Source organism: Calypte anna, chromosome 5A (assembly GCF_003957555.1).
Source record: "Calypte anna isolate BGI_N300 chromosome 5A, bCalAnn1_v1.p, whole genome shotgun sequence".
NCBI lineage: Eukaryota > Metazoa > Chordata > Aves > Apodiformes > Trochilidae > Calypte > Calypte anna.
The window spans coordinates 39,102,954-39,126,586 of NC_044251.1; the positions used below are offsets into that span (position 1 = coordinate 39,102,954).

At 48.5% G+C, this 23,633-nt stretch overlaps 1 protein-coding gene across 1 annotated transcript; it reads left to right on the top strand.

Annotated features, from left to right (window-relative positions):
- The first annotated feature begins 7,240 nt into the window (after positions 1-7,240).
- On the top strand, positions 7,241-18,904 carry CCDC198 (coiled-coil domain containing 198). The gene is given in 9 exon segments (XM_030452533.1): positions 7,241-7,408; positions 10,513-10,589; positions 15,934-16,020; positions 16,763-16,816; positions 16,818-16,862; positions 17,312-17,477; positions 18,670-18,745; positions 18,747-18,812; positions 18,814-18,904. Coding segments are annotated over 9 exon segments (828 nt in total). The 5' UTR covers positions 7,241-7,242.
- The last annotated feature ends 4,729 nt before the right edge of the window (positions 18,905-23,633 follow it).

The window sequence follows — 23,633 nt, forward strand, 5'->3', positions numbered from 1 at the left end:
TGTTTGTGAGTTTAATTAGTAGCTAGTGAGAGATTTTTTTTGATGGTGTTTCTGCCAGGAAAAAAAAAAAAAAAAAAGTATTACAAAAAGGAAGCATTCGCTGTCTTTAAAGATTGATGCCTAAAGTGGTCCTTGCAGCCAGCAGAGCTAACAAAATACTTGTCTATATTAAAAAAAAACACCAAAACCAAACAAACATCAGCAAATTCGCAGATGACACTAAGCTGGGGGGCAGTGTGGATCAACTGGAAGGCCGGAGGGCTCTGCAGAGGGACCTGGACAGACTGGAGAGTTGGGCTGATTCCAATGGGATGAGGTTCAACAAGGCCAAGTGCCGGGTCCTGCACTTTGGCCACAACAACCCCATGGGGAGCTCCAGGCTGGGCACAGAGTGGCAGAAAGGGACCTGGGAGTCTGGATTGACAGGAAGCTGAACAGGAGCCAGCAGTGTGCCCAGGTGGCCAAGAAGGCCAATGGCATCCTGGCCTGGATCAGGAACAGCGTGGCCAGCAGGTCCAGGGAAGGGATTCTGCCCCTGTGCTCAGCTCTGGGGAGGCCACAGCTTGAGTCCTGTGTCCAGTTCTGGGCCCCTCAGCTCAGGAAGGAGATTGAGGTGCTGGAGCAGGTCCAAAGGAGACCAACTGGGCTGTGAAGGGACTCGAGCACAGACCCTATGAGGAGAGGCTGAGGGAGCTGGGGGTGTTGAGGCTGGAGAAGAGGAGGCTCAGGGGAGACCTCATCACTCTCTCCAACTCCCTGAAAGGAGGTTGGAGCCAGGGGGGGTTGGGCTCTTTTCCCAGGCAACTCTCAACAAGACAAGAGGGCAGGGTCTCAAGTTGTGCCAGGGGAGGTTTAGGTTGGAGATGAGAAAGAATTTCTTTCTGGAGAGGGTGATCAGGCATTGGAATGGGCTGCCCAGGGAAGTAGTGGATTCTCCGTGTCTGGAGATCTTTCCAAAGAGCCTGGATGTGGCACTGAGTGCCATGGGCTGGGAACTGCAGTGGGAGTGGATCAAGGGTTGGACTTGATGATCTCTGAGGTCCCTTCCAACCCAGTCAATTCTATGATTCTATGATAAACCTGGGCGTTTTCACCACAAAGCTGTAGAAAACAACCCAAAGAGCCCTTTGCACTGAAGCAGAGGTGTGACATTTGGGAAAACACACCTCTGGTCTTTTAAAAATCTCTTCTAGCATTTGAGAAGATGGACTCAGCTTCTCATCTGCTGCTTTCAGGAGGAGCTAGACAGTAAAAATATATATATATATATGTATTTTTTTTAAGTGAATTCTATTGAACAGGAGGTACTGACAGGACAATTCAGCTGAGAGCAAACAGCACATGGCAGCCTGGGCACCACCCCAAGTCAATTTAGGAGCTGGGATGTTCATTTACTTTACTAGATAGTTTTAGAATTACATTCCACTGAAATTTTAGTTCATGCCAAACTTAACACATGGGAAAAACAAACACTTTCTTTTCCTATGCACTGATGGGTAGATGTTGGCAAGCAGCCTTGTGGTAGCATCTGCAGGCCCAAGATTTAGTCCTTCAAGAAACCTCACTGAGTATTCAGCATGGGAAATGGAGAGAAATCACAGAATTGTAGGGGTTGGAAGGGACCTCTGGAGATCATCCAGTCCCAACCCCCCTGCCAGGGCAGGTTGACCTAAAGTAGGCTGCAGAGGATGTCACCCAGGTGGATTTGAATGGAGAATGGAATGATGGAGACTCCATCACCTCCCTGGGCAGCCTGTTCTAATGCTGTTACCCTTGGAGTAAAGAAGTTTTTCCTTATGTTTTGGTTGAGCTTCCTCTGTTCCAGTTTGTCCCCATTGCCCTTGTCCTCTCAGTGGACACCATTGGGAAGAGTCTGGCCCCATCCTCCTGACACCCACCCTGGAGATATTTGTAAGCATTGATGTAATCCCCCCCTGTCAGCCTTCTCCAGGCTGAACTGACCCAGCTCCCAAAGCCTTGAAATCCCCACATTTGAGTCAGTTTTCCTCTAGGTGAGATGTCCCACAGCCAGGGGCACAGCCTATCACTCCCTACAAGCAGCATGGGCTGTCCCCAGGGCCCAGCCATCCCTCTGGTGTTTCTACAGGGTGGCTTTAGAGCCCAGCAGCCACCTTCCCCCTCACATCAGGCTTGACAGACATCATCCAACCCAAGCCAAGTGCTTTCCAAGGGTTCTCATCCTGCTCAGCAATTCCTTTGCCCCCTGCCCAACCTGCCCTTTATCTCCCCAGCAAAGCGAGGAGAGGACTTGGTGTTCCCTAGAGCACAGCTCAGCCTTTCAGCCAGCCAAAACCCATTAAACCCAAGAAACCAGACCCCCCCCAAGGCAGGCTGTTTTCCACCACTGCCTTGATGATCCATCAGAGGAATGCAAAACCAGTAATGACACCAGTCAGGCAACCCATCAGCTGGGCTTCCATCTGCCACTCCGGGCGCCTCTGCTGAACCTTCCTCCCACCTCCAGCAACACAAGGATTTCATTTCAGCTGCACCATCCCCTTCTGCACCCCAAGGAAAATGCCACTTTTGATCCAGCAGCTGTGTTAGCAGATTCTCCAGGGCCTGGCTCTCTGGGAGGAAAAGAAAATGTGCTGGGAATAACTCACCCTGAGCATCACCTCCAGCATCGCCTCTCCGGAGGGCTGAGGGATCAGGAGCCTGGACAAGGTTATCTCAGCACCTCTGATATCCTCACCTGTGGCTGGGAGAAGATGAACATCCCCTGTTAATGCAAGTGGCAGGCAGCAGAGGGAGAAACAGCTTTCCAGGTCTGGGATAATGGGATCCATTAGTCACACTGCTCTGGAGCTCAGCCAGTCAAACGGTGCTGGATTATTTTACTCTTTGCTGCTCTGTGCTGCAAGCATAATAAATGACAGCAAGACTATTCACAGTCTTATGGTTTCTTTTGCTTTACTCACTGGAAATCTGCATCAAGTCCAGGCATTAGTTTTGAAAAAAAAAAAAATAAAAAAAATCAATGCTGCCCACTTCCCGTCTCCTCCTGTACCTGTGATTATTGCAATTAAAAACCTGTTTTTCATAGAATCATAGAATCATAGAATAGGCTGGGTTGGAAGGGACCTCAGAGATCATCGAGTCCAACCCTTGATCAGCTACCGCCACAGTCACTAGACTATGGCACTGAGTGCCATATCGAGTCGCTTTTTAAATGTCTCCAGGGACGAAGAGTCCACCACCTCCCCAGGCAGCCCGTTCCAATGTCTGATCACCCTTTCTGTGAAAAAATTCTTTCTAATAGCCAATCTGAACTTCCCCCGGCACAATTTAAGACCCTGCCCTCTTGTCTTTTTGAGAGTTGCCTGGGAAAAGAGACCAACCCCCCCCTGGCTCCATCCTCCTTTCAGGTAGTTGTAGAGAACAATGAGGTCTCCCCTGAGCCTCCTCTTCCTCAGGCTGAACAGCCCCAGCTCCCTCAGCCTCTCCTCATAGGATCTGTGTTCGAGTCCCTTCACCAGCTTGGTTGCCCTCCTTTGGACCTGTTCAAGGACCTCAATCTCCTTCTTGAACTGAGGGGCCCAAAACTGAACACAGTATTCAAGGTGTGGCCTCACCAGGGCTGAGTACAGGGGCAGAATCACCTCCTTGGACCTGCTGGTGACGCTGTTTCTGATACATGCCAGGATGCCATTGGCCTTCTTGGCCACCTGGGCACACTGCTGGCTCATGTTCAGCTTCCTGTCAATCCAGACTCCCAGGTCCCTTTCTGCCTGGCTGCTCTCCAACCACTCTGTCCCCAGCTTGTAGCGCTGCATAGGGTTGTTGTGGCCAAAGTGGAGGACCCGGCACTTGGCCTTGTTGAAGCTCATCCCATTGGAGTCAGCCCATCTCTCCAGTCTGTCCAGGTCCCTCTGCAGAGCCCTCCTGCCTTCCAGCTGATCAACACTTCTCCCCAGCTTGGTGTCATTGGCAAACTTGCTGATGATGGACTCAATCCCCTCATCCAAGTCATCAATGAAGATATTGAACAGGACTGGGCCCAGTACTGATCCCTGGGGGACACCGCTGGTGACCGGCCGCCAACTGGATGTTTTAAAACATTTTAAAACAAATGTTTTAAAACATTTTAAGGCAGAGGCAATCCACTGTTGGAGTTGGATGTTAGAGCAGTGCCAAATCCTCCCCTTAGCTCTCTTTTGGTCCATGTGTAGGGAAGTAACAAACTCTGCTACTCCGTGGGAAAATGCCCTTCCCCAAGCCATGACTCCATCCTACCCTGGAGCTTTTCCTGGTACCTTCCTTAAAACAAGGGCTCCAGAGCATGTAGGGGTCAATGATTTCATTTAGACTACAATATATTTGCTGGAAAATCCAATTCTGTTAAGATCAGTGTGACCTAGGAGCTCCAGTTGAATTTGGTGGAGGACTTCAGGCAATAAATGAGATTGGAGAAAGGAATAAAGTGATTTTAACTCTCCTGGGAGGCACCACGTGCTGTCCCTAACAGCAATGCATGGGACCAAAGCTCCTTCCAGCCCCATCTTTCTCCAGCACAGTGCTTGGGAGTCAAACTCAACTTTAAACACAGATAAAATACCCTAAATACACTCCCTTTTGAGCTGAGCAGGTTGAAAATGATACCAATAACCACGATCTCCAGGTCTTCTCATGCACAGCTCCAAAACTAACACTGAGCCCTCCTTGCTTTACAAAGGAAAGGCATTCAAAGGTCAAAGTACACAGGTGCAGAGTTGTTTTAGGGATATTCTGAGAGATTTCAGTCCTTATCTGATGCTGCCTGCCAGCCTTGCAGCCTTGGGCATCTGTAGCAGAGCTGGAGCCCAGCAAGGGAGGTGGGAACTGGTGCTCATGGACCAGCCAGGAGGATACTGCATCACCTTTGGATGCAAAGAAGAGCATCTTTTCACCCAGAAATAAAGTGCTTGGAGCAGTAAGAACTTCAGAATTACAGCACTGTCATGGGCAGAAATGTTCTTTAAGATCACCATGGCCAAGTGTCAACATCCTGCTCCCCCCTAATAATTTAAAATTTGTATTTTTTATATGCATTTATATATATCTAACCATGTCCTGAAGTGCCTCATGTACACAGCTTTTAGATACCTCCAGGGATGCTGACTCCCCCACCCCCCTGGGCATCCCATTCCAGTGCCTGACTGCTCTCTCAGTAAAGAAATTCTTAATTCTTCCTCATATCCAGTCTAAATCTCCCCTGCTGCCACTTCAGGCCATTTCCTCTCATCCTATTATTATTTACTTGAGAGGTCAACAACCTCTTTTAGGGCAGCTCCCTGCAACCTCCTTTCAGGGAGTTATAAAATCAAGAAGGTCTCCTCTCAGCCTCCTCTACTCCAAGCTAAACATTCCCAATTCCTTCAGCCTCTCCTTATAGGAATTGTTCTCCAGATCCTTCCCCAGCTTGGTTGCCCTTCTCTGAACTTGCTCCAGCACCTGCTGGTAGTGAGGAGCCCAGAACTGAACACAGGACTCAAGGTGCAACCTCACCAGTGCCAAGTCCAGGGCCACCACCACTTCCCTCCTGCTGGCCACACTATTCCTGATACAAGCCAGGATGCTGCTGGCCTCCTTGGCCACCTTCCCCAAATCACCACACAACTGGCCATAGTACCATCCTGCACAGCAGATCTGAAAAGCCATTATGGCTTGGAAAGAAACAGTGCCAAGGGTGGGGGTCTGGCAGCATGGGAACCTTGCAAAGACTTGGCCAGGGCCACAGCATCCCACCCAGGGGAAACACCAAGATACAACACCCCAGCTTTAACATTCACCTGGCTTTTCCACTGCCCCAACACAGTCATTGTTGCATTTAATTCACTTTTCCCAACCTGCCTAACAGGAACAATCTGTTCTCAGCAGGGGAGGGGGAAGAGAGAAAAATAAATGGAGGAAAAAAGGTATAAAGCATTGAGAAACTCAGGAAAGAAGCAGGGCTTTGATTTTTTAGGTTCATTTGAAAAGAAGAAAAAAAGAATCTGCTCCCTTGTGACTTGTTGTACAGCAAAGTCACGAGTGATATTGGTGCTTTGCAGCTGAAAGAATAAATAGGTTGGGTTGCTCCAGGGATGAATAATTTCTTCTAGGAGGCATTTTGCATCTTGAAACCTCCCCGTTTCCATCAAGGGAGAACAGACTTTTTTGCCCATGGATCTGGGCCATGAGTGCTGGATGAGTGGCTCTTCCATGGCCCTCATTTCCCTGTGCTCCTATTTTCCCAAAGGAAAACCAAAAAGAGGCCCCAGTCACTATACAGGATCACTCCAGGGATTCCCAGTGGGATATAAGCTGCTGCTAAATGAATTCCAGCTCTTAGGCCATTTGGGGCTCCCCCTCAAACTTGATGGTTTTTGGTTTCCAGGTGATGCTCAGTGGAGCCCCCAGATGCTCTTGCAACCCTATTCCTGCCAAAAAGCCCCCACCCGGCAATCCTGTTCCATCAATAATCCTCCCTATATATTTTCCAACCACTCCACCTTGGAAATCAAGAATTGACACCCTACAGCTCTGAGGAAACCAGGCCCTCTGAACCCCCTCAGACACCTTGGGAATGGGAAGGAAGAAGCACATGGATATGAGTAGATCCTTCCTTCTGCACTGGGTTTAGCCCAAATCCTGCAGAATCTACTCTCCTTGGCTGCTGTTTTCAGGTGGCTTTGTGCCAAAGCTTCATTTCCCCCTTTCCATCAGTGCCACCAACCAGCAGAACCAAGGGCAGAGGATGCTCTTGGCCAAACCCTGTCCCCAGGCTCCTTCTCCCATGCAGGCTGGGAGATGCTTTAACCCTTTTGGTGCTCTGGGGATTGCATTTCCTTCCAACAAGAGACAATTCAGCAAAAGATCTGCTTGTAGAATGACCTCCAGATCAACCAGTGGTGGTCCCTTGGATTAAAACCATTTGGAGATAAAAACCAAAGCTTCCCCAAGGCTTGGTGCTGGCTCCTTCAGCAGGAGCAGCTATCTCCCATCCCTACAGGGGAATGGCCAGGGCCAGGTCAATGTTTAACTGAGCAGGGAAGGATGTGTGGGCAGGTCAGTGGGAGCCAGCCCTGGCTTCAGGAGCCAGCAAGGAGCTCCAGAGAAGTGTGGTTGTTTCCAAGGATCCCTCCACATGCAAGGAGGACAGTGCACAGGAGGGGTTTCCACCTCTTTTCCAAGCCACTGCGCTGCAAAATGGGCCTGAGCTCTTCCAAGGTACAGCCCAAGGTGACAAAGGTGGCCCCAATGTGCCCCAGGGAGGACCTGTCTGCTCTGGCAGTCCCACACCAAGTCCCTGGTGTGCCAGGACAGCCCAACCTGCACGCTCCAGCCTCAGAGGAGTGGGGAAACCCTACTTTTCACCAGCAACTTCCACCTCTCCGGGAGACCTGGTATGGCAGAGCCTCTACAGGTAAGAGCATCACCAAAAATAAAACCAGAAAGCTGAGGGTGGAGGACCATGGGGCATCAGCTGGGGCTACAGGTTTGGTGGGTGCAGGTCTGTGCACACACTATTCCTGATCAGGGCCTTTTTGCCATTTCCAGGGCATTTTATCTTTGGGAAAACTTCTATTTTTTTTCTTTACCCTCACTGCCTATTTTGCAAAGTCACCTTTTGCCTGTGCTGTGTTCCCAGCATCCTGAGCCCCCTCCTCACATTTTGCTTCCCCCTTAGAAATTCTTTATGCCCCAATTTGTCCTGCAGATTGAGAAGCAATAACTTAACAACCCCCAGCTTCTGGGCTCCTTCTTCCCACCAGTTATTCCCTTGGGAACATCCCCCCTCCCCAGCATCACCCTGGCACAAAATGTCCCCATCCTGCACCCGAGTGACACCTCACACAGCATCCCTGTCGCTCCCAGTTGTACCCCCTTTCTTCTCACCTGCCAGAACTGGGCATATTGATACCATTAGCTTAATTAAAAATAACCCCCAGGTAATGTTCTCAGCGGGTAAAATTCAGCATTAAAATAAACTATAGCCATATATTTCACAGGACTAATTTCACAGTATTTTCATAATTTGTTAATTTCATAATTCATAAATTGTCCTGCTCTGGCAGGGGGTTGGAATCAATGATTTGCAGAGGTCCCTTCCAACCCCTGACATTCTGGGAGAAGCCAAGAGGAAGCTGTAACTCTGAGTGTTTTTCTCCAAGTGCTGCCTCTCCCACTGCCTTTCCCAGCAGGGTTTAAACTCCATCCATAGCCAAGACCTCCCCAGAGGTGAGGAAGGAGGTTTGCACCCATCTGAAAGTAAATGCATAGCTGGGTAGTGATAAGCACCTTCCACCCCACACTGGATGCAACTGGGGAGAAACCCCCAGGAACACCAGTGGGGTTTGAGGGGGGAGGATTTGCAGCCCAAGCAGCTTCCTCTCCTCTTTTCCATTTCCAAAAATGAATTCCTGACACATGCTGGGCAGTGTTAAGCATCACTGCTTCACCAGGACTGGGTATTTCCTTTGGGATCATCCACCCAGAGGTGTGAGGAGGAGATGGGGAAAGCAAATCAACCTTTGGCATGACAGAAGTGATGCTCCCAGAGCTTGAGGGCCTGGGGTGAATACAGATCAGGTCTGGCTGGATAAGAGGGGGTTTCAAGTACTTTGTGACAGCAAGAACAACCAAATACTTCTTTCTGGAGAATTATCATCACTGTGCAAGTGCTTGTAAAATGTACACTTCCTAAAAAGCTTTAAAAACCAGTCAGTAAATGTAATTTCCTATTTCAGAAAGAGGGAGAATATGCTCAAGGGTACTTGAGCTGTGTATTAGCTTGAGCTGCTGTCTAACTAAGCAGAGAAGAGATTTTATTTGGTTTATGAGAGTTCATCTGGGATTTGTGTGAAATCCCACTTCCTCTGACAGGGAGGACCTTCTGCTGCTGCTGAAGTGCAAGGGTCAAAACCAAAAGTCACATAAATTACTCCAGGTTGTCCCCCACTGGGCACTGGTCCCTCCCTGTTAGCATCATGTGGGTGTGACAGGGACAGTCCCTGCCCCAGGAATGAGCAGGTTTGGGAACAACGAGTACTTTGTCCCCACTGCTGTTCCTGTAGAGGATAAGTGCAAAGCTCTTACAAGACACATGCATGGATAGGATGAGAGGGAATAATTTAAATACATATTTTTAAAAGAAATCTCAAAAGGAAGAAATCATTTCCCCAGAGACTTGCACCTTATCAGAACAAGCTTCTCCCCAGCTCGTTGCTTGTGCCAGGTCCCACATTTCCAGCACATGAGCCACCTCCTTACATTTTCCTTCCCCCTTACAAATTCCTTACTTCTAATTTTTCCTGCAGATTTAGAAGTGATAACTTAATCCCTTTTGCTAGAACAAGCTGCTCTGTCAGTGTATGCTCCCCAGCAGCTGAAGTTCCTCTCTGGAGGAGCTGCCCAAGCTGGAAATTTTTACTTCAGGCACCCATTCCTGCATGTGCCAAGCAGTCCCAGCTTGGCTGAGTAGTTAATCATTGCTGGTGCTCAGCAATCATTCACCCCATGGAGTCCCCATCTCCTCCCATGTCCCAACACCCTCCCCTCCATCACCTTTCCTCTCTTCTCCCAGAGCCCTGCCTTGGCAAGCTTCCCTGAGGCTCATTTAAAGGCCACACTGAAGTCCCCTGTAAGGGACCCTACACTTATTTTTTTTCTTTTTTAATGTAATGATTAAATTTGGCATCACCTATAATGAAATTCTTGCACTTTATCCCCAGCTGTCCTCTCTTGCAGCCACTTTTGGGCTCCCACCACAGGGAAACTGGAGCTGCCGAGAAACATCTGGCTCAGCTCCAGCTCTAAAATATCACTTTTATAAGTATTTAGAAGTACTTTTATAAGTATTTATAAAATAAAATAATACTGCACATGCAAGTATTATGCATTTGTGAAAACCAAACCAAGCAGACAACAAAAACCCAACAGAACAGCAGTGGTGTCCACCCGAGGGCACCCACGCAGAACAACCCAGATCCCAGCTCTCACATTCAGGCCCCAGTGAAAGCACAGCTTTAATAACTAAGGAGTGACTGCTCATGCATTACATGTTATTTTGGGCTGATTTCCAAAGGCAATGAAAGTCTGTGAGTGTACTGCTTGTCTGTCCATAACCACTCCTTGTGAACTGCCTGGCTGGGGCCCAGCTCTGCTGCGGTCAAGTAAAAGCATCAGAGATGTTCCTAAGTTCCACCAAAAAATAACAGTAATAAATTCTCAGGCACTGAGCAGCAAGATCCAAACTCCTGCCTGTTGCCTCTTGTAAAAGCTCAGGGTGTCCTCAGGAGATGTGGGGGGTGCTTATTGTCATGTGCAGGGAGGGAAATAGAAGAGGTCCATGGCAGAAAGTTGCTAGAAATCAGTGTCACATCCCCACTTTATTTCTGCAACTAATAGAGTAACTTACACCACATGGTACTGGTGTCACCAAGAGAGACATGACAGCCAAATAACAAGGGCAGAAACCTTGGCTGATCACCCAAAACTAACTTCATTTTTTTTCCTCTAATCTTTAAGGCCCCCTTTCTTTCAACCCTGTGCTGGAAAAGGGAGAAATCAGCATCATTAAACAGCACCCACCACGAAGACCTCAAGTAAGATGAGTTTGAAGAGCTCCCTTTGAGTTGCTCTGGTTGAGCTGCTGATGGGGGCTTTTTTGGGGACATGGGCACATGTCACAGCACCACAGTGGGGGAAAACAAACATCCTACAGCAATGCCAGGAGGAGCTCCTGTCACCAGGTGATCATCCCTAGATGATCTTTATCACCAGGCCAAGCTTGGTGCCTGGGGCAGAGCAGGTATGGTAACCCCAGAGGAGTTATTTTTGGTTTATAAAAAGCACAAGGGAGGAGAATTCACCTTCTGAGAACTGCCAAAGACAGCCCAATGCAGCAAAACCCTTTGCCATCCTGGCTGGCTCCATGGCTTGTGCCTCACTGACCCAACAAAGACAACATGTTCCAGGGCTGGTCTTGAGGCCAACCCTCTTGTCATGTCCCTCTTTCCTGTCTGGTGTCTGGATACCAATCTTAAGTGTTCCCATGGGGTTAATGAGGCTCAGATTGCCCAGATGTGTTGTGGCTGCCCCATCCCTGGCAGTGTCTCAGCCCAGGTTGGATGGGGCTTGGAGCAACCTGGGCTGGTGGGAGGTGTCCCTGACCATGCAGGGGGTGGGAAATGGATGAGCTTTAAGGTCCCTTCCAACTCAAACCACTCTGTAAAAAAAATCCCTTTGCAGAAGGCATCCAACTGGCATAATGTGGGGCCAAATATCCCATCAAGGTCTGGTAGGCAGCTCAGGGACAGAGAACCCCTTTGCAGCAGGGGTTGGTGAACATACAGAACAATTACTTCAGGTTTCAAAGATTGCTCTGCATGCTGCCTACTGACATGAACCTTCATCCTCTGTCCTCACTAGCACTGACTAAGAAGTTCTTCAGTAGGAGGGTGGGGAGACTCTGGAACAGATTGCTCAGAGAAGCTGGGGATGCTTTCTCCCTGGAAGTGCTCAAGGCCAGGCTGGATGAGGCCTTGAGCAACCTTGTTTAGATGAGAAGCATCCCTGCCCATGGCAGGGAGATTGGAGCAGATGATCTCTAAGGTTCCTTCCAACCTATTCCAGGATTCTATGACCAGACACGTGCACACATAGGTATATTTAGATATATAAAAACTTTTGCCCCAAAACCATAAAACAACCTTGTTTTCTCCTACTCACAACCTCCTCTTCCCCTTCCTGCACTTCCCAGATCTCTTTCCCTCCAGACCCTGAAACCCAGGACTCTTCTTGACCTCATAATCAGGTTTTTCCCCTACACAAGAATTATCACAGCATACCTAAATCTCTAAAAGCACACTTATATCCACATAATTTACTGCAAAGAAGGACAGGAACCACCACCAGCATCCCATGCCACACAAGGGTTAGAAGTGCTATTACAATAGAAAAAAAAAATTGACAAAAAGCCTTCTACCTACATTTACTGTGCTGCTATTTTTATGCTCTGATGCTTTTACACAATGCGAAACCTGGCTGGGGCTCAGGCCACCAGATGCTCTCAGGGCTGAGCTGGAGCTGCATTGCTGGGGCTGTGCAAGCCTTGCCATGGCTCAGGTTATTTCAAAGCCACCCCTGAAGCAGCTCCCTGCTCCCTGAGCTCCACCTCCCCCATCACTGCTTCTCCACACCCTCCCAAACCAGCCAGCAATTCATTCCAACCTCCCAGCTCTTACCTGTTTGATATTTAAGCTGTTAGTGTTTGGCCAAGATGAGTTCTCTCTCCTTCCCTCCATGTCCACAGAGGGTCAGGGTGGGACCTTGGGGTGCTCCAGAGCTTCTGTTCCCCCACTCTGCTCCTCACATCTTTCTCCTTTTGAGCCTCAACCTGAAGTTTTCAGCTGTTTTTCTCCTCTGCTGCCTGGCTCAGGTCTGGGGGCTCCAAGCCTGAGAGCAAACAGGGCTCAGAGGAGTAAATCCAGGCAGGGAGAGAGGACAACTTGAGAAGATCTCTCCCCAAGCATGGGAGCAGCAGAACACCCAGCTCCCAGCTGCTGGAAATGCTCCTCCACCCCACCCACTGCTCTCCTTTAGGCAGGACTTGGAATTAGCAATTAAAAGCCAGTGTTGTACCTGCTTCTGAGGCCCTCCTCAGAGAGCCCAGCTGCATGGGGCACATCAGCAGCTTAAGGGGCTGAAGGGAGTCCTAAGGTGTTGGTGGCTGGGGACAAACAGAGACTCTTGGCTGTTTGACCCATGTAAGAGCTGAATTTGCCCCTAGGGGCTCTGTCCTTCCCTGTAGCAGTCCAATGGGTGCTGGGTTATCCCAGCACTGGGTGCAGCTTGGCTCAAGTCCCACTGATCACCTTCCTTCCCAGCCACCTGGGATGGGTTGGTTATGTATCTCTTGCAATTAAAATCCCTGGATGAACATCTCACCTCCCTGTGCTGTTCTGAGATCCCCTGGAGAGCATCTCCACTCTCTCAAAATCCAGTGAGAAACCCACTGTACCTGCTGTCCCACAACAGCAAACCTTGGCTCAAGCTTCCTTGGTGTGATGAAGGTCTTGGTTAATAAAATAAAGAGCAGAGAAGCCACCAGACAGGATGAGTTGAAACCTAAGCTGCAGCTCTGGGCAAGATTGGTGGCTTCAGAGAGCCAAGTTGTTCCACCACGTCCCAAATAATGTGTCCCTGGATTTGGTGGGAGCTTGGGGCAGCAGCACCTGGAATGAATCCAGCTTCTCCTGGTGAACTGCCCCATGGAATCTCAGCCTTGGTGTAAAAAATCTCCTACCAGCATGTAATTTTTAATCCGTGATCTTATTTCCATGATGTCTCTATTTATGCATTATTTAAGCACTGATAGCACTCAGTGCAGGACAACACCACTTAATTCTATCCCGTCCTTCTGCCATTGCTGTCAGGGGATGTAAACAGCACCAGAAAAATCCCTTTTCCCTGTGGGGATATTTCCAAAGTCAGCTGAGCAGGATGATGTGACCTTCTCAAAGACGTTTAGATGGTTTTGGTCAGGAAGTGCTTCCAGAGAAAAATCCCAGGAGGTTAACAGAGGTGAAGGAAAAGAGTCGATTTTCCAGCCTGCGACTCAACTTGAGCTGAAATCCTGGAACTTGATTTCCCTGCCAGGTGAGGGGAATGAGCTGAGATTCTCTCTCCTCAGACATCCAGCACTTTGGAGAGATGGGCAGCCTGGGATGCAGTTTGTGGTGTCACATGCTGCCACCTAGTGCCATTTTTTAAAGCTTCGTACTCACTTTTGGGTTTGGGTTTTGTTTTGGTTTTGTTTTGTTTTGTTTTGTTTTGTTTTTAATGCTGGCACATTGGCATTCATGGCTTGATGGGGTGGGGATGTTTCCTTCACATGATGCTACGGAGATTTTTTCTCCTGTGTTGCTGAACTGATTTGCAGGATGCTTCAAAATGACAGCTCAGGCTTGGGCAGCAGCTCAGTGCAGACACACAGAGCCCATGTCACCTCTTACACTCACCGAATTAAAGAATCACATGGTTTGGAAAAGAGCTTTAAGTCCACCACTAACCCATGTCCCTCTTAGAATCACAGAGTCATAGAATTGGTTGGGTTGGAAGGGACCTCAGAGATCATCAAGTCCAACCCTTGATCCACTCCCACTGCAGTTCCCAGCCCATGGCACTCAGTGCCACATCCAGGCTCTTTGGAAATATCTCCAGACACGGAGAATCCACTACTTCCCTGGGCAGCCCATTCCAATGCCTGATCACCCTCTCCAGAAAGAAATTCTTTCTCATCTACAACCTAAACCTCCCCTGGCACAACTTGAGACCCTGCCCTCTTGTCTTGCTGAGAGTTGCCTGGGAAAAGAGCCCAACCCCCCCCGGCTCCAACCTCCTTTCAGGGAGTTGGAGAGAGTGATGAGGTCTCCCCTGAGCCTCCTCTTCTCCAGCCTCAACACCCCCAGCTCCCTCAGCCCTTCCTCACAGCACTTGTGCTGGATCCCTTCACAGCCTCCTTGCTCTTCTCTGGACCTGCTCCAGCACCTCAATCTCCTTCCTGAGCTGAGGGGCCCAGAACTGGACACAGGACTCAAGCTGTGGCCTCCCCAGAGCTGAGCACAGGGGCAGAATCCCTTCCCTGGACCTGCTGGCCATGCTGTTCCTGATCCAGGCCAGGATGCCATTGGCCTTCTTGGCCACCTGGGCACACTGCTGGCTCATGTTCAGCTTCCTGGCAATCCAGACTCCCAGGTCCCTTTCTGCCACTCTGTGCCCAGCCTGGAGCTCCCCATGGGGTTGTTGTGGCCAAAGTGCAGGACCCGGCACTTGGCCTTGCACCACTTCTGCACGGTGTTGAAATCTCTTGAGGGATGGGGACTCTACCACTGCCTGGGCTAAGGCCTGACAACCTCTTTGGTGAAGAAATTTTACGTAATATCCAATCTAAACCTTCCCTGCTGCAACTTGAGGACATTTCCTCTTGTGCTATTGCTTGTTACTTGGGAGAAGAGACCCAATCCCCCCTGGCTCCAACCTCCTCTCAGGCCCAGGAAGCTGGCTCTCCTCTCAGCCTCTTTTTCTCCAGGTTAAATAATCCCAGTTCCCTCAGCAGCTCCTCATCAGACTTATCCTCCAGACCCTTCACCAGCTTTGTTGCCTTTATGTGAACAACTTCCTTCCCTTTTTCTTCCCCTTAGAGGACACTCTGGTTCATATTCAAGAGGCTAATGATGTCCCACCTAAAGCATGAGTCAGATCTCACTGATGAAGTCCTTGGGGATGTTCTCCTTCATTTTAATGGATGCTGGAGTGAACTTCTATACTAGAAGGGGACACAGGCCATGAAATGACCCAGCAGCTTCTTGTAGCTTGGCACAGTTTAAGGAGAAAACATGTTTATAAGATAAAAATCCATGCTCAGAGCAGCCTGTAGAGCAAGCCCCTTCCTTCTTCCATCATCTAGCAGGGAATAAACTTTGTACAGCCCTGCAGAGAGAGGTAGTAAGTGAGGCAAACATAAACCAGGTTGGCTGGACAAAAGGAATGGTGCTCTGGGTCTCAGGTATCTGGGATCTGCCCTTGGATGACTTGCTAGGAGGGAGACTTTATATTAAATGATGATACAACACCATGCTGCAGCTTTAACATGAAGCAATTTGGGCTGGGTTTTGTCTTAACTCTGGTTTTGCCTGGAGCCTTGGGGCTCAGAAAACCCTGCAGAGGTGAAACTAAGGTCAAACTGGGGCTTTTCTGCTTTGACCCCAATGCAGGAGATTCCCCCAGTTTCATCCACTACTGGAGCAGGTTAGGAGATGTTCACTTCCCTCTATCCCAAGCAGTCACCCAGAACTGGAGCTGGAAAAATGTCAGGGTCGTTGCATATCTATTTTTATGGTTGTGTGGAATAAGCAATGCTTAATATAATAAATGTTGGACTTGCAGAGGCTTGAACCTGCTGGCCCTCCACAAGCAATCACTCCTGCAAAGCCCTGGAATCAGCAAGCAGGGGCTGCAAGCCCAAAGATGAAGGTAAGACCACGGGGAAAGTGCTGTGCACAGGTCACTGCTGGCTGCAGGCTCCTTTCCATCGTGGTTCAGGCACCTTGAAGAAGTTGGTTTTCTACATCAGCTGCCCTCCCATCCCTGGCTAAGCCCAGAAATGAGCTGAAACACTGCTGTGTGGGTGAAAGAATATGAAGTAAGAGGGAAACTTCTGACTTTCCAGCATGCCAGTTCTCTGGATGAGGCAGCCCCACTGCTCCAGGACCTTCAATATTTGTGTTTCATGAAATTCTATGATTCTATGAAGCTAGAGGTCTGAGGACCACTTCTTTTAATGGCTGAGCAACCACCCCATCACTCACAACCAACAGGGAGAAGGCTGCAGGTGTCATGTGCTGTCAGCATCCCCTGCAGCCCCAAACATGCAGAAGTGGTTCCTCCCTTCGCATCATGAGATCACTTCATGACACTGCTGACTCAAAGCCTTAACACCTCGGGGTATGTGTGTGGGGAGGGAAGCAGAAGCATGTATATATTGTTTTAATGAAGATAATTATTTTTCTTTTCCCACTCTTGGCCCAGAGCTGTGAGATAAACTGCAAACGTGGTGGAAATCTGTGATTAATTGCTGCAAGTTGGCTACATGGGGAGATGCTCCTGATCCAGGGAGCGCCCGAGGGGCCGGGTGTGGTGTTGGGAGCTGGTGGCTCTTCCTTTCTCTTTCAGAAAATGCAGGTGTAATTATTTATGTTTTTAAAACACCTTGTAGGCTGTGGAGATGAGGGGGCAAAGCCTGAGATACCTCCCTGGCAGGAGGCAGCACTTTGCACAAGCTGCAGATGCTGGACTTGACCCGCAGGCGCCGGGAGGTAATGCTGTGCTGGGTTTGGGGAGAGGATGGTGCTTCCTTCTTAGATAGGGCTCTGCCCATTCCTGATGGGAATTCTCTCCCATGGACCAGGAGGCTTAAAGCCTGTTGGTGGGAAGAGCAAAGGAAGCTTTGCTGACTGTTTAGGCAGAGAAGAGGTGGGGAGCATCCCCAGGTTCCCCATGACCGCTATTTACTTCTGATTTTTGCAATTCTTTGCCCTCCTTTGGCTTTGGCTCATGCAGAAAAAAAAAAAAAACAAAAAGAAAGAAAAAATCTCTGTCCAGGTCATGTTCTATCACATACCCAGTTTGGCAGTTACCATTTGCCCTGGTACTAGACTGCATCACTGTGCTCAGTGCCAACCCCCTAATGATTTGTCCTGCAGAGCTGTTAGAAGGTGTTTTGCTCCTCTTGCTGCTTTTGTTGACGACTCGTTTGCAAACCCAGGCAGAGCTGAAGAGAAATCTCCATAGGGAGGCAAAAATCAATATAGAAAAAATCAAGGAATTCAGCCCAAAGAACGGCCTTGACACTCTCCAGAAAGGCAACAGCCCTGAAAGCCAAGACCTCATCCCTGCTGAGCAGAATCAGAGTTTTCATGGAGACAACCATGGTAAGCAGAATAATTTTCCAAGGAGATGTGAAACTTGCCAGCCCCTTAAATGTCATTGGAGAAGTTTCCCTATGGAAGCTGCTTCCACTGCTCCATGTCCTGCTGTGCCACAGTGCAAGCTGAAGGACTGAGGGGGGAAAGCAGTGAGATGGGGTCATACTGCAAGGCACTGGGATGCCTCAGAGCAGGCACACAGAGCTGGGGAGGGACTTTTAACAAGGACTTGGAGTGGTGAGACAAGGGGGAATAGCTTTAAACTGGAAGAGGAGGGGATTTAGGATGGACATCAGGAAGGAATTATTTCCTGTGAGGGTGGTGAGACACTGGCCCAGGTTGCCCAGAGAAGCTGTGGCTGCCTCATCCCTGGAATTGTTGGGGTTCAGTTCAGATGGGGCTTGGAGCAACCTGGGCTGGTGGGAGGTGTCCCTGCCCATGTCCAGTGACCACTGAGCAGGGGCTCTTCCTTTTAAAAGCCATGGAGATGTGGAGCTTAGGGATATGGTTTGCTGGTGGACTTGGCAGTCTTAGGTTTACAGTTGTACTGAATGTCCTTAAGTTCTTCTCCAGCCGAAATAAGTCCATGAATCCATGATTCTCCTGCACTCCTCGAGGACAGGAGAGCAGCAGAGATGGATGCAGCATAAATATGGAGGGCTTTGGATTTGGTTGTGACTCTGATCTAAGCTTTGGAGAAGCTTGGGGGAGAAGCTGGGAGGTTTGGAGATGCCAGGGCAGACAAGGTAACCTGACTGTGCCCAGTGGATCTCAGCCACCACTTGGTACTAACACCCCCAAAAAAAGCCCTGTTCTGGTCTGTTTGTCACTGTGTACAACTTGGAAACACATCACCAGGGGTAGAAATGCTTAAATCAATGAAAAACTTGTCTGCCAGTCAACTTTCACCAGGTTGCTCCTATTCCCTCGTGTTTCTTCACCACTGATCTCTTCTGCTTAGGGTTAAAGCCACACTGGTTCTTTCCAAGCTGTAGAATTTCACACAGTCCTGAATATCTTATATTTGACCTTGCCCAGTCTGGTCTGATATTACAGAGACCTCTCAGGAATCTTCTTTACAATATCCCCAAGCACCCATAGCCATTCCCAGCTAAACCCTGGCTATGCAGCTCTGCAAAAATGATGACTATTTATTTATTTTTTTTTAAAATTATTTCTCTCCCCAAGGAAACCTGAGGGATGGAAGACTCTCCAGGCACCAACGATGAGGCTGAACTCTCTCCAGGCAGGAGCAGCAAGGTTGATCTGTGGTTCTCAGGAGCCAAGGACCAAGGGATCTGTTTGGGACACCTCCAGCACAGACTCTGAGGAGTGGGAAAAGGGAGAAGAAGATTTATCACAAACATCCACTTGTGAGGACCAAGACAGAGAGAGTTTCTCTCTTCAATGACTTCTTGGATAGGGATTTCTAGTGTCATGGCTTGGGGACACGCTGGAAAAAACTAACCCCAGCTCTGGGGGGGCTTTAACCCCTCCCTGGATGGATGGACCAAGGGTGGGGACATAATGTGGGCAGTGAGTGGCATTTCTGGGAGTTGGGACGAGTGGAAAGGACAGCTGGAAATGGGGAGGTCATTGATATGGAGTGAGTAGTGATTGGGTTATGTGGCTGAATTAAAATATCTGGCAGAAAAAAAGGCTTGGAAAGAGCAATAATGAAGTAAGAATAATGGGAGGAGGAGGAGGCTGGCAAAGCAGAAGCTGGAAAATAGTCTGGGTTAACCCCAGATAACTGAAATGAAATGTTTCTCTTACTTTTGGGTTACTCAACCTCTCTGTTTAACTTCCTGCTTTTAACCTAACAACCTTTTCTAAACCACAGAGCCCCAGTTCAAAACATAAGGCAAAATGATTAATTTAAGTAATCTTTAAAATAAATATTCTGGCGTTTCTAGAAGTCTTTTTATGACTTTTTTTCTTTTTTCTTTTTCTTTTGAATTTCCTCTTCTCCCCTGCTCTGGACACCCAAATCCATATACTTTCTTCAGTACTAATCTCTAGTTTTATGGGTAATATTCTAAAAACTGGCTTTCATTCACTTGCCTTCTGTCTTCAGGGTTCAGAGCTGCACAGCTGGAATGTGAGGGATCTCCAGCATCTCCTGCAGAAACATAACCCTGCTGCACAGTGCCAAGGATGCTGCACCCACCAGGGACTTGCTCAAGCTGCCCTGTTGCACCCTGAAATTTCCAAATGTATTGAAAAAGATGGTTATATGAAGGGTATCCAACCTATCAAAGGGACCTGTGAAATTCACATCCCTCTTTAAGTGTATTTTTCCATAAAATTACCTGCTTTTCCTTATAGAATAATGCATTATATGAGACAGAACTTCACTCAGGTCTCCTGTTTCCTATCTGGTTGTCTCTGTGAAGGCTACAGCAGCTGAGGAGCATCATCTGGTTGGAATAGAGTAAATCATTCAAGCACATGTACAAAATGACTCCCTGGGATTTCACAGAAATTATACTTATTTTAATGTGACAAACTGGGTATGTGGGGGACTGGAGCTACACAAAGGATGGAGAGAACCCTCCACCAGCCCTGGTCCTAGGAAAAGGACCTGCCTGATTCCCAGCATCAATTTTACCTCCATTTGAAGATGCAAACCTGGCAAAGGGCATTAATTTTTTTTCCTCATACCTCCTGCTTGTTTCCCTGGGTTGCTTTCCACTTGGTGTTTCTAAAATACACCCAAGGGAAAAATATCTTCCAATCCTTGTTGTAACAGGACAGAAGTAACAAATAGAATTATCATCACAGCAACTTTCATTTCCTTCTGCTGGAAATCTTATCCCTCCCTTTTTTTTTTTTTCCAAGTTGTTCAGCCTGGAGAAGAAAAGGCTGCAGGGAGATGTTGGAGCACTTTCTGGTACCTGAAGGGGCTACAGGAAAGCTGGGAAGGGACTTTTGGCAAGAGCCTGGAGTGATGGGATGAGAGAGAATGGTTTTAAGATTTAAGACGGGATATTTAGGTTAAATATTAAGAGAAAATTCTTTCCTCTGAGGGTGCTGAGCCCCTGTGTCAGGTTTCCCAGAGAAGCTGTGGCTGCCCCATCCCTGGCAGGGTCTCAGCCCAGGTTGGATGGGGCTTGGAGCAACCTGGGCTGGTGGGAGGTGTCCCTGATCATGGCAGGGGGTTGGAACTGGATGGAATTTATGGTCCCTTCCACCCCAAAGCAGTTTGTGATTCTGTGATTCTCCTCATCTGGACTCAACTCTCAGTTATCCAAGACAGCTCAGGATAGATGAAGCATGTCCTGCACACTGTCTGGAACCTCCACGACCTTCCACAAAGATGTTTCAGATTTGTCTGCTCTGCATCCCCAGCTTTCTGGATAACATAGCCAGGAAAAGAGCAGGAGACACATTTTCACACAGATTTAGGGTAATTAGACACCCGTGGCTGACTCCGTTTAATCGTTACTGAGCTATTTGTCTCTCTCAGGCTTTATTGAAAATCCCAGGCAGCAGGAGCTGGAAATCACAGCCAAAGCCCCAAGTCAAAGCCAGAACCTCCAGCACAGCTGCCCAACATGGAGCTTCTCTGTCCTGATTTCACCTCCCTCTCTTTTTTGGTATCCCTTAATGGACAGCCCATTGCATGCTTCATGGAGAAAGCTGCTCCTTGGGGAAAGCCAAAAAAAAAAAAAAAAAACAAGCCCAACCCAACACCGAAAAAGAGGAAGAACTGATTTTAATGAGAAAGGAGAACTGCTTGAGGCTAACAAGTCCATACCTGGAGTGGGTGTGTTTTAAAAATGGCCCTGAGAACATCAACATGGTCATCCTGGAGCTGGAAATACTGTGAGAGCTTTGAATTCAATGTGGAGGGTATGCTGGAAAGGTCAATGGTTTAATGGGCTGGAACAATTAATCTGGCACTTGTCTATACACCTGTCCTCTTAATGATGTGACACATCTCCCTTCTGTGTTCCCATCTGTCAACAATTAAGCTATAATTGCTGGAAATGCAATTTATCTCAGATAGAGCTGATTAGTTTTCCAATAATCCTGTTGCCAGCACTGGGGAGGAGTGGTGCCCATAGAGAAGAGTGTGTGGACCAGTCAATCCCTATCACAGACTATGAGGAGAAGAAACCCTGAGCATTAATTTATCAACTTATGGTGTGCAAACTTTTCTCCTAGGGAGGCAATAAAAATCAGCAAACCTCCTCTAAACTTCTGGTGCTCCAAAGAGTTTGACTGTGCTGCTCTCAAGGGTATAAATTCATCATAACCTGGAGAGAGGCAGATGGCAACTCATCCTCTTCTCATGTTTTCTAACATCCTTCCAGGGGCTGGAGATCAAAATGTTTGGGGTTTATTACTAAAGGTGAAATGTAGATTTTTCTAAATTAGAGAAGATGGGGGAAAAAAAAACCCAACAAACCACCAAGAGGTATGTGCTGCAACTCAGCAAGAAGCACTTCAGAGAGCTGGTTTTGGAGTAGCTCCTGATTCCAGATGCTCTGTACCAGCTCATCACTTAAAGAGTTGTTACAAGAACCTCTGGAGAGAGGGATGGTTGCCCCCACACCTCAATCCCAATCACACACCACATAAACCAGTGTTTATGATTCAGCAGAGCCCCTTGCCTTGAGCCCAGTGTGGCTGCCTGGGGGGGAGAGGCTGGAGCAGGGCTGTATCCCAGCTGGCAGGCATGGATGTGGGATGGGTTTTGAAGGGTCAGGATGAGGAGACCAGCAGGGGTTTGATTTTGGTGGTGTGGAATGATGTGTGGCCTGAGGAGGAAGAGCCAAGAGGGGAGACTTAGTGGAGTGGGATTTGTCTGACCTGATTGTAGAATCATAGAATTATTTAAGGTGGAAAAGACCTTTAAGGCCATTAAACTAATGCCACCACTGCCCCATGTCCCTCACCCCCCCATCTCCAGGGCTCTGAAACCCCTCCAGGGATGATGGGGACTCCAGCCCTGCCCTGGGCAGCCTGGGCCAGGCCCTGACAACCCTTCCCAGGGAGAAATTGTTCCCCAGCTCCAACCTAAATCTCCCCTGGCACAACTTGAGGTTCTTTCCTCTTGTCCCATCCCTTGTTCCTTGGGAGCAGAGCCCGACCCCCCCTGGCTCCAACCTCCTCTCAGGGGGTTGCAGAGAGCCAGAAGGTCTCCCCTCAGCCTCCTCTGCTCCAGGATCAACACCCCCAGCTCCCTCAGCTGCTCCTGGGCAGACTTCTGCTCCAGACCCTTCCCCAGCTCCATTCCCTTCTCTGGACACACTCCAGCCCCTCAATGTCCTTCTTGGCCTCAGGGGACCAGAACTGAGCCCAGGATTTGGGGTGCAGCCTCCCCAGTGCCCAGCACAGGGGGATGTGGCCCTGCCCTGCTCCTGCTGCCCACACCAGGGATGGTCCCAGCCAGGATGCTGGTGGCCTTCTTGGCCCCTTGGGCATAGTTATCTAAGGGATGTGAAGCCTCTTTTCTGGTGGCTAAAAAGGTGTTTGTGGCCACCCAGCTTTGGGGCAAGGATGGACCCATCCCACAGGTTAAATGTGGAGTCTCCACAGCAGAGGTTCCTCAGCCCAGAAGCAGCAGCCTCAGAGAACCCACATTGTCAGTTTTCACCAAAACATCAAAAAATTGAGATTTTGTGCAGGTTGTGCATGGCAAATGGCACAACCCTGAAGAGAGGGGAGATGCTGGTTGGATAGATCCCTATGATAAAGCACAAGGACATTTGTTTTTCCCAGTGGAATGGTTAGAGGATGTTTTGTTGATGGTATGAACGTGGCCAGAGCAACCCAAGATCCTCCAGCTCAGGTTTAGCTGAACTGGTTTTGCTGAAATGTTAAAACAAAATTATAATGCTCAGCCTGAAGCAGGCAACTGAGCTGGGGGAAGCCAGCACCAGCAATTCATGTCTGGCAATATTATTAACAATTAAATGTACAACTTCCACGAGGAGATATGGATGAACCTAACTTCTGTATTTAAAAAAGCCAGAAGGTATTTCAGAGACCTTGCAACCAAAGTGACTGCAACATCATTATCATTCCTGAGAAAAAAAAAATATCTGTGCTTAGTAAAGAGGTAAATAAAGTTGAACAAAGCTATGATGTGATTGGATCCTATTGACTAGTCTGGATTAATGGGATTTTCTGTCTCACCTGACGCTCAGAGTG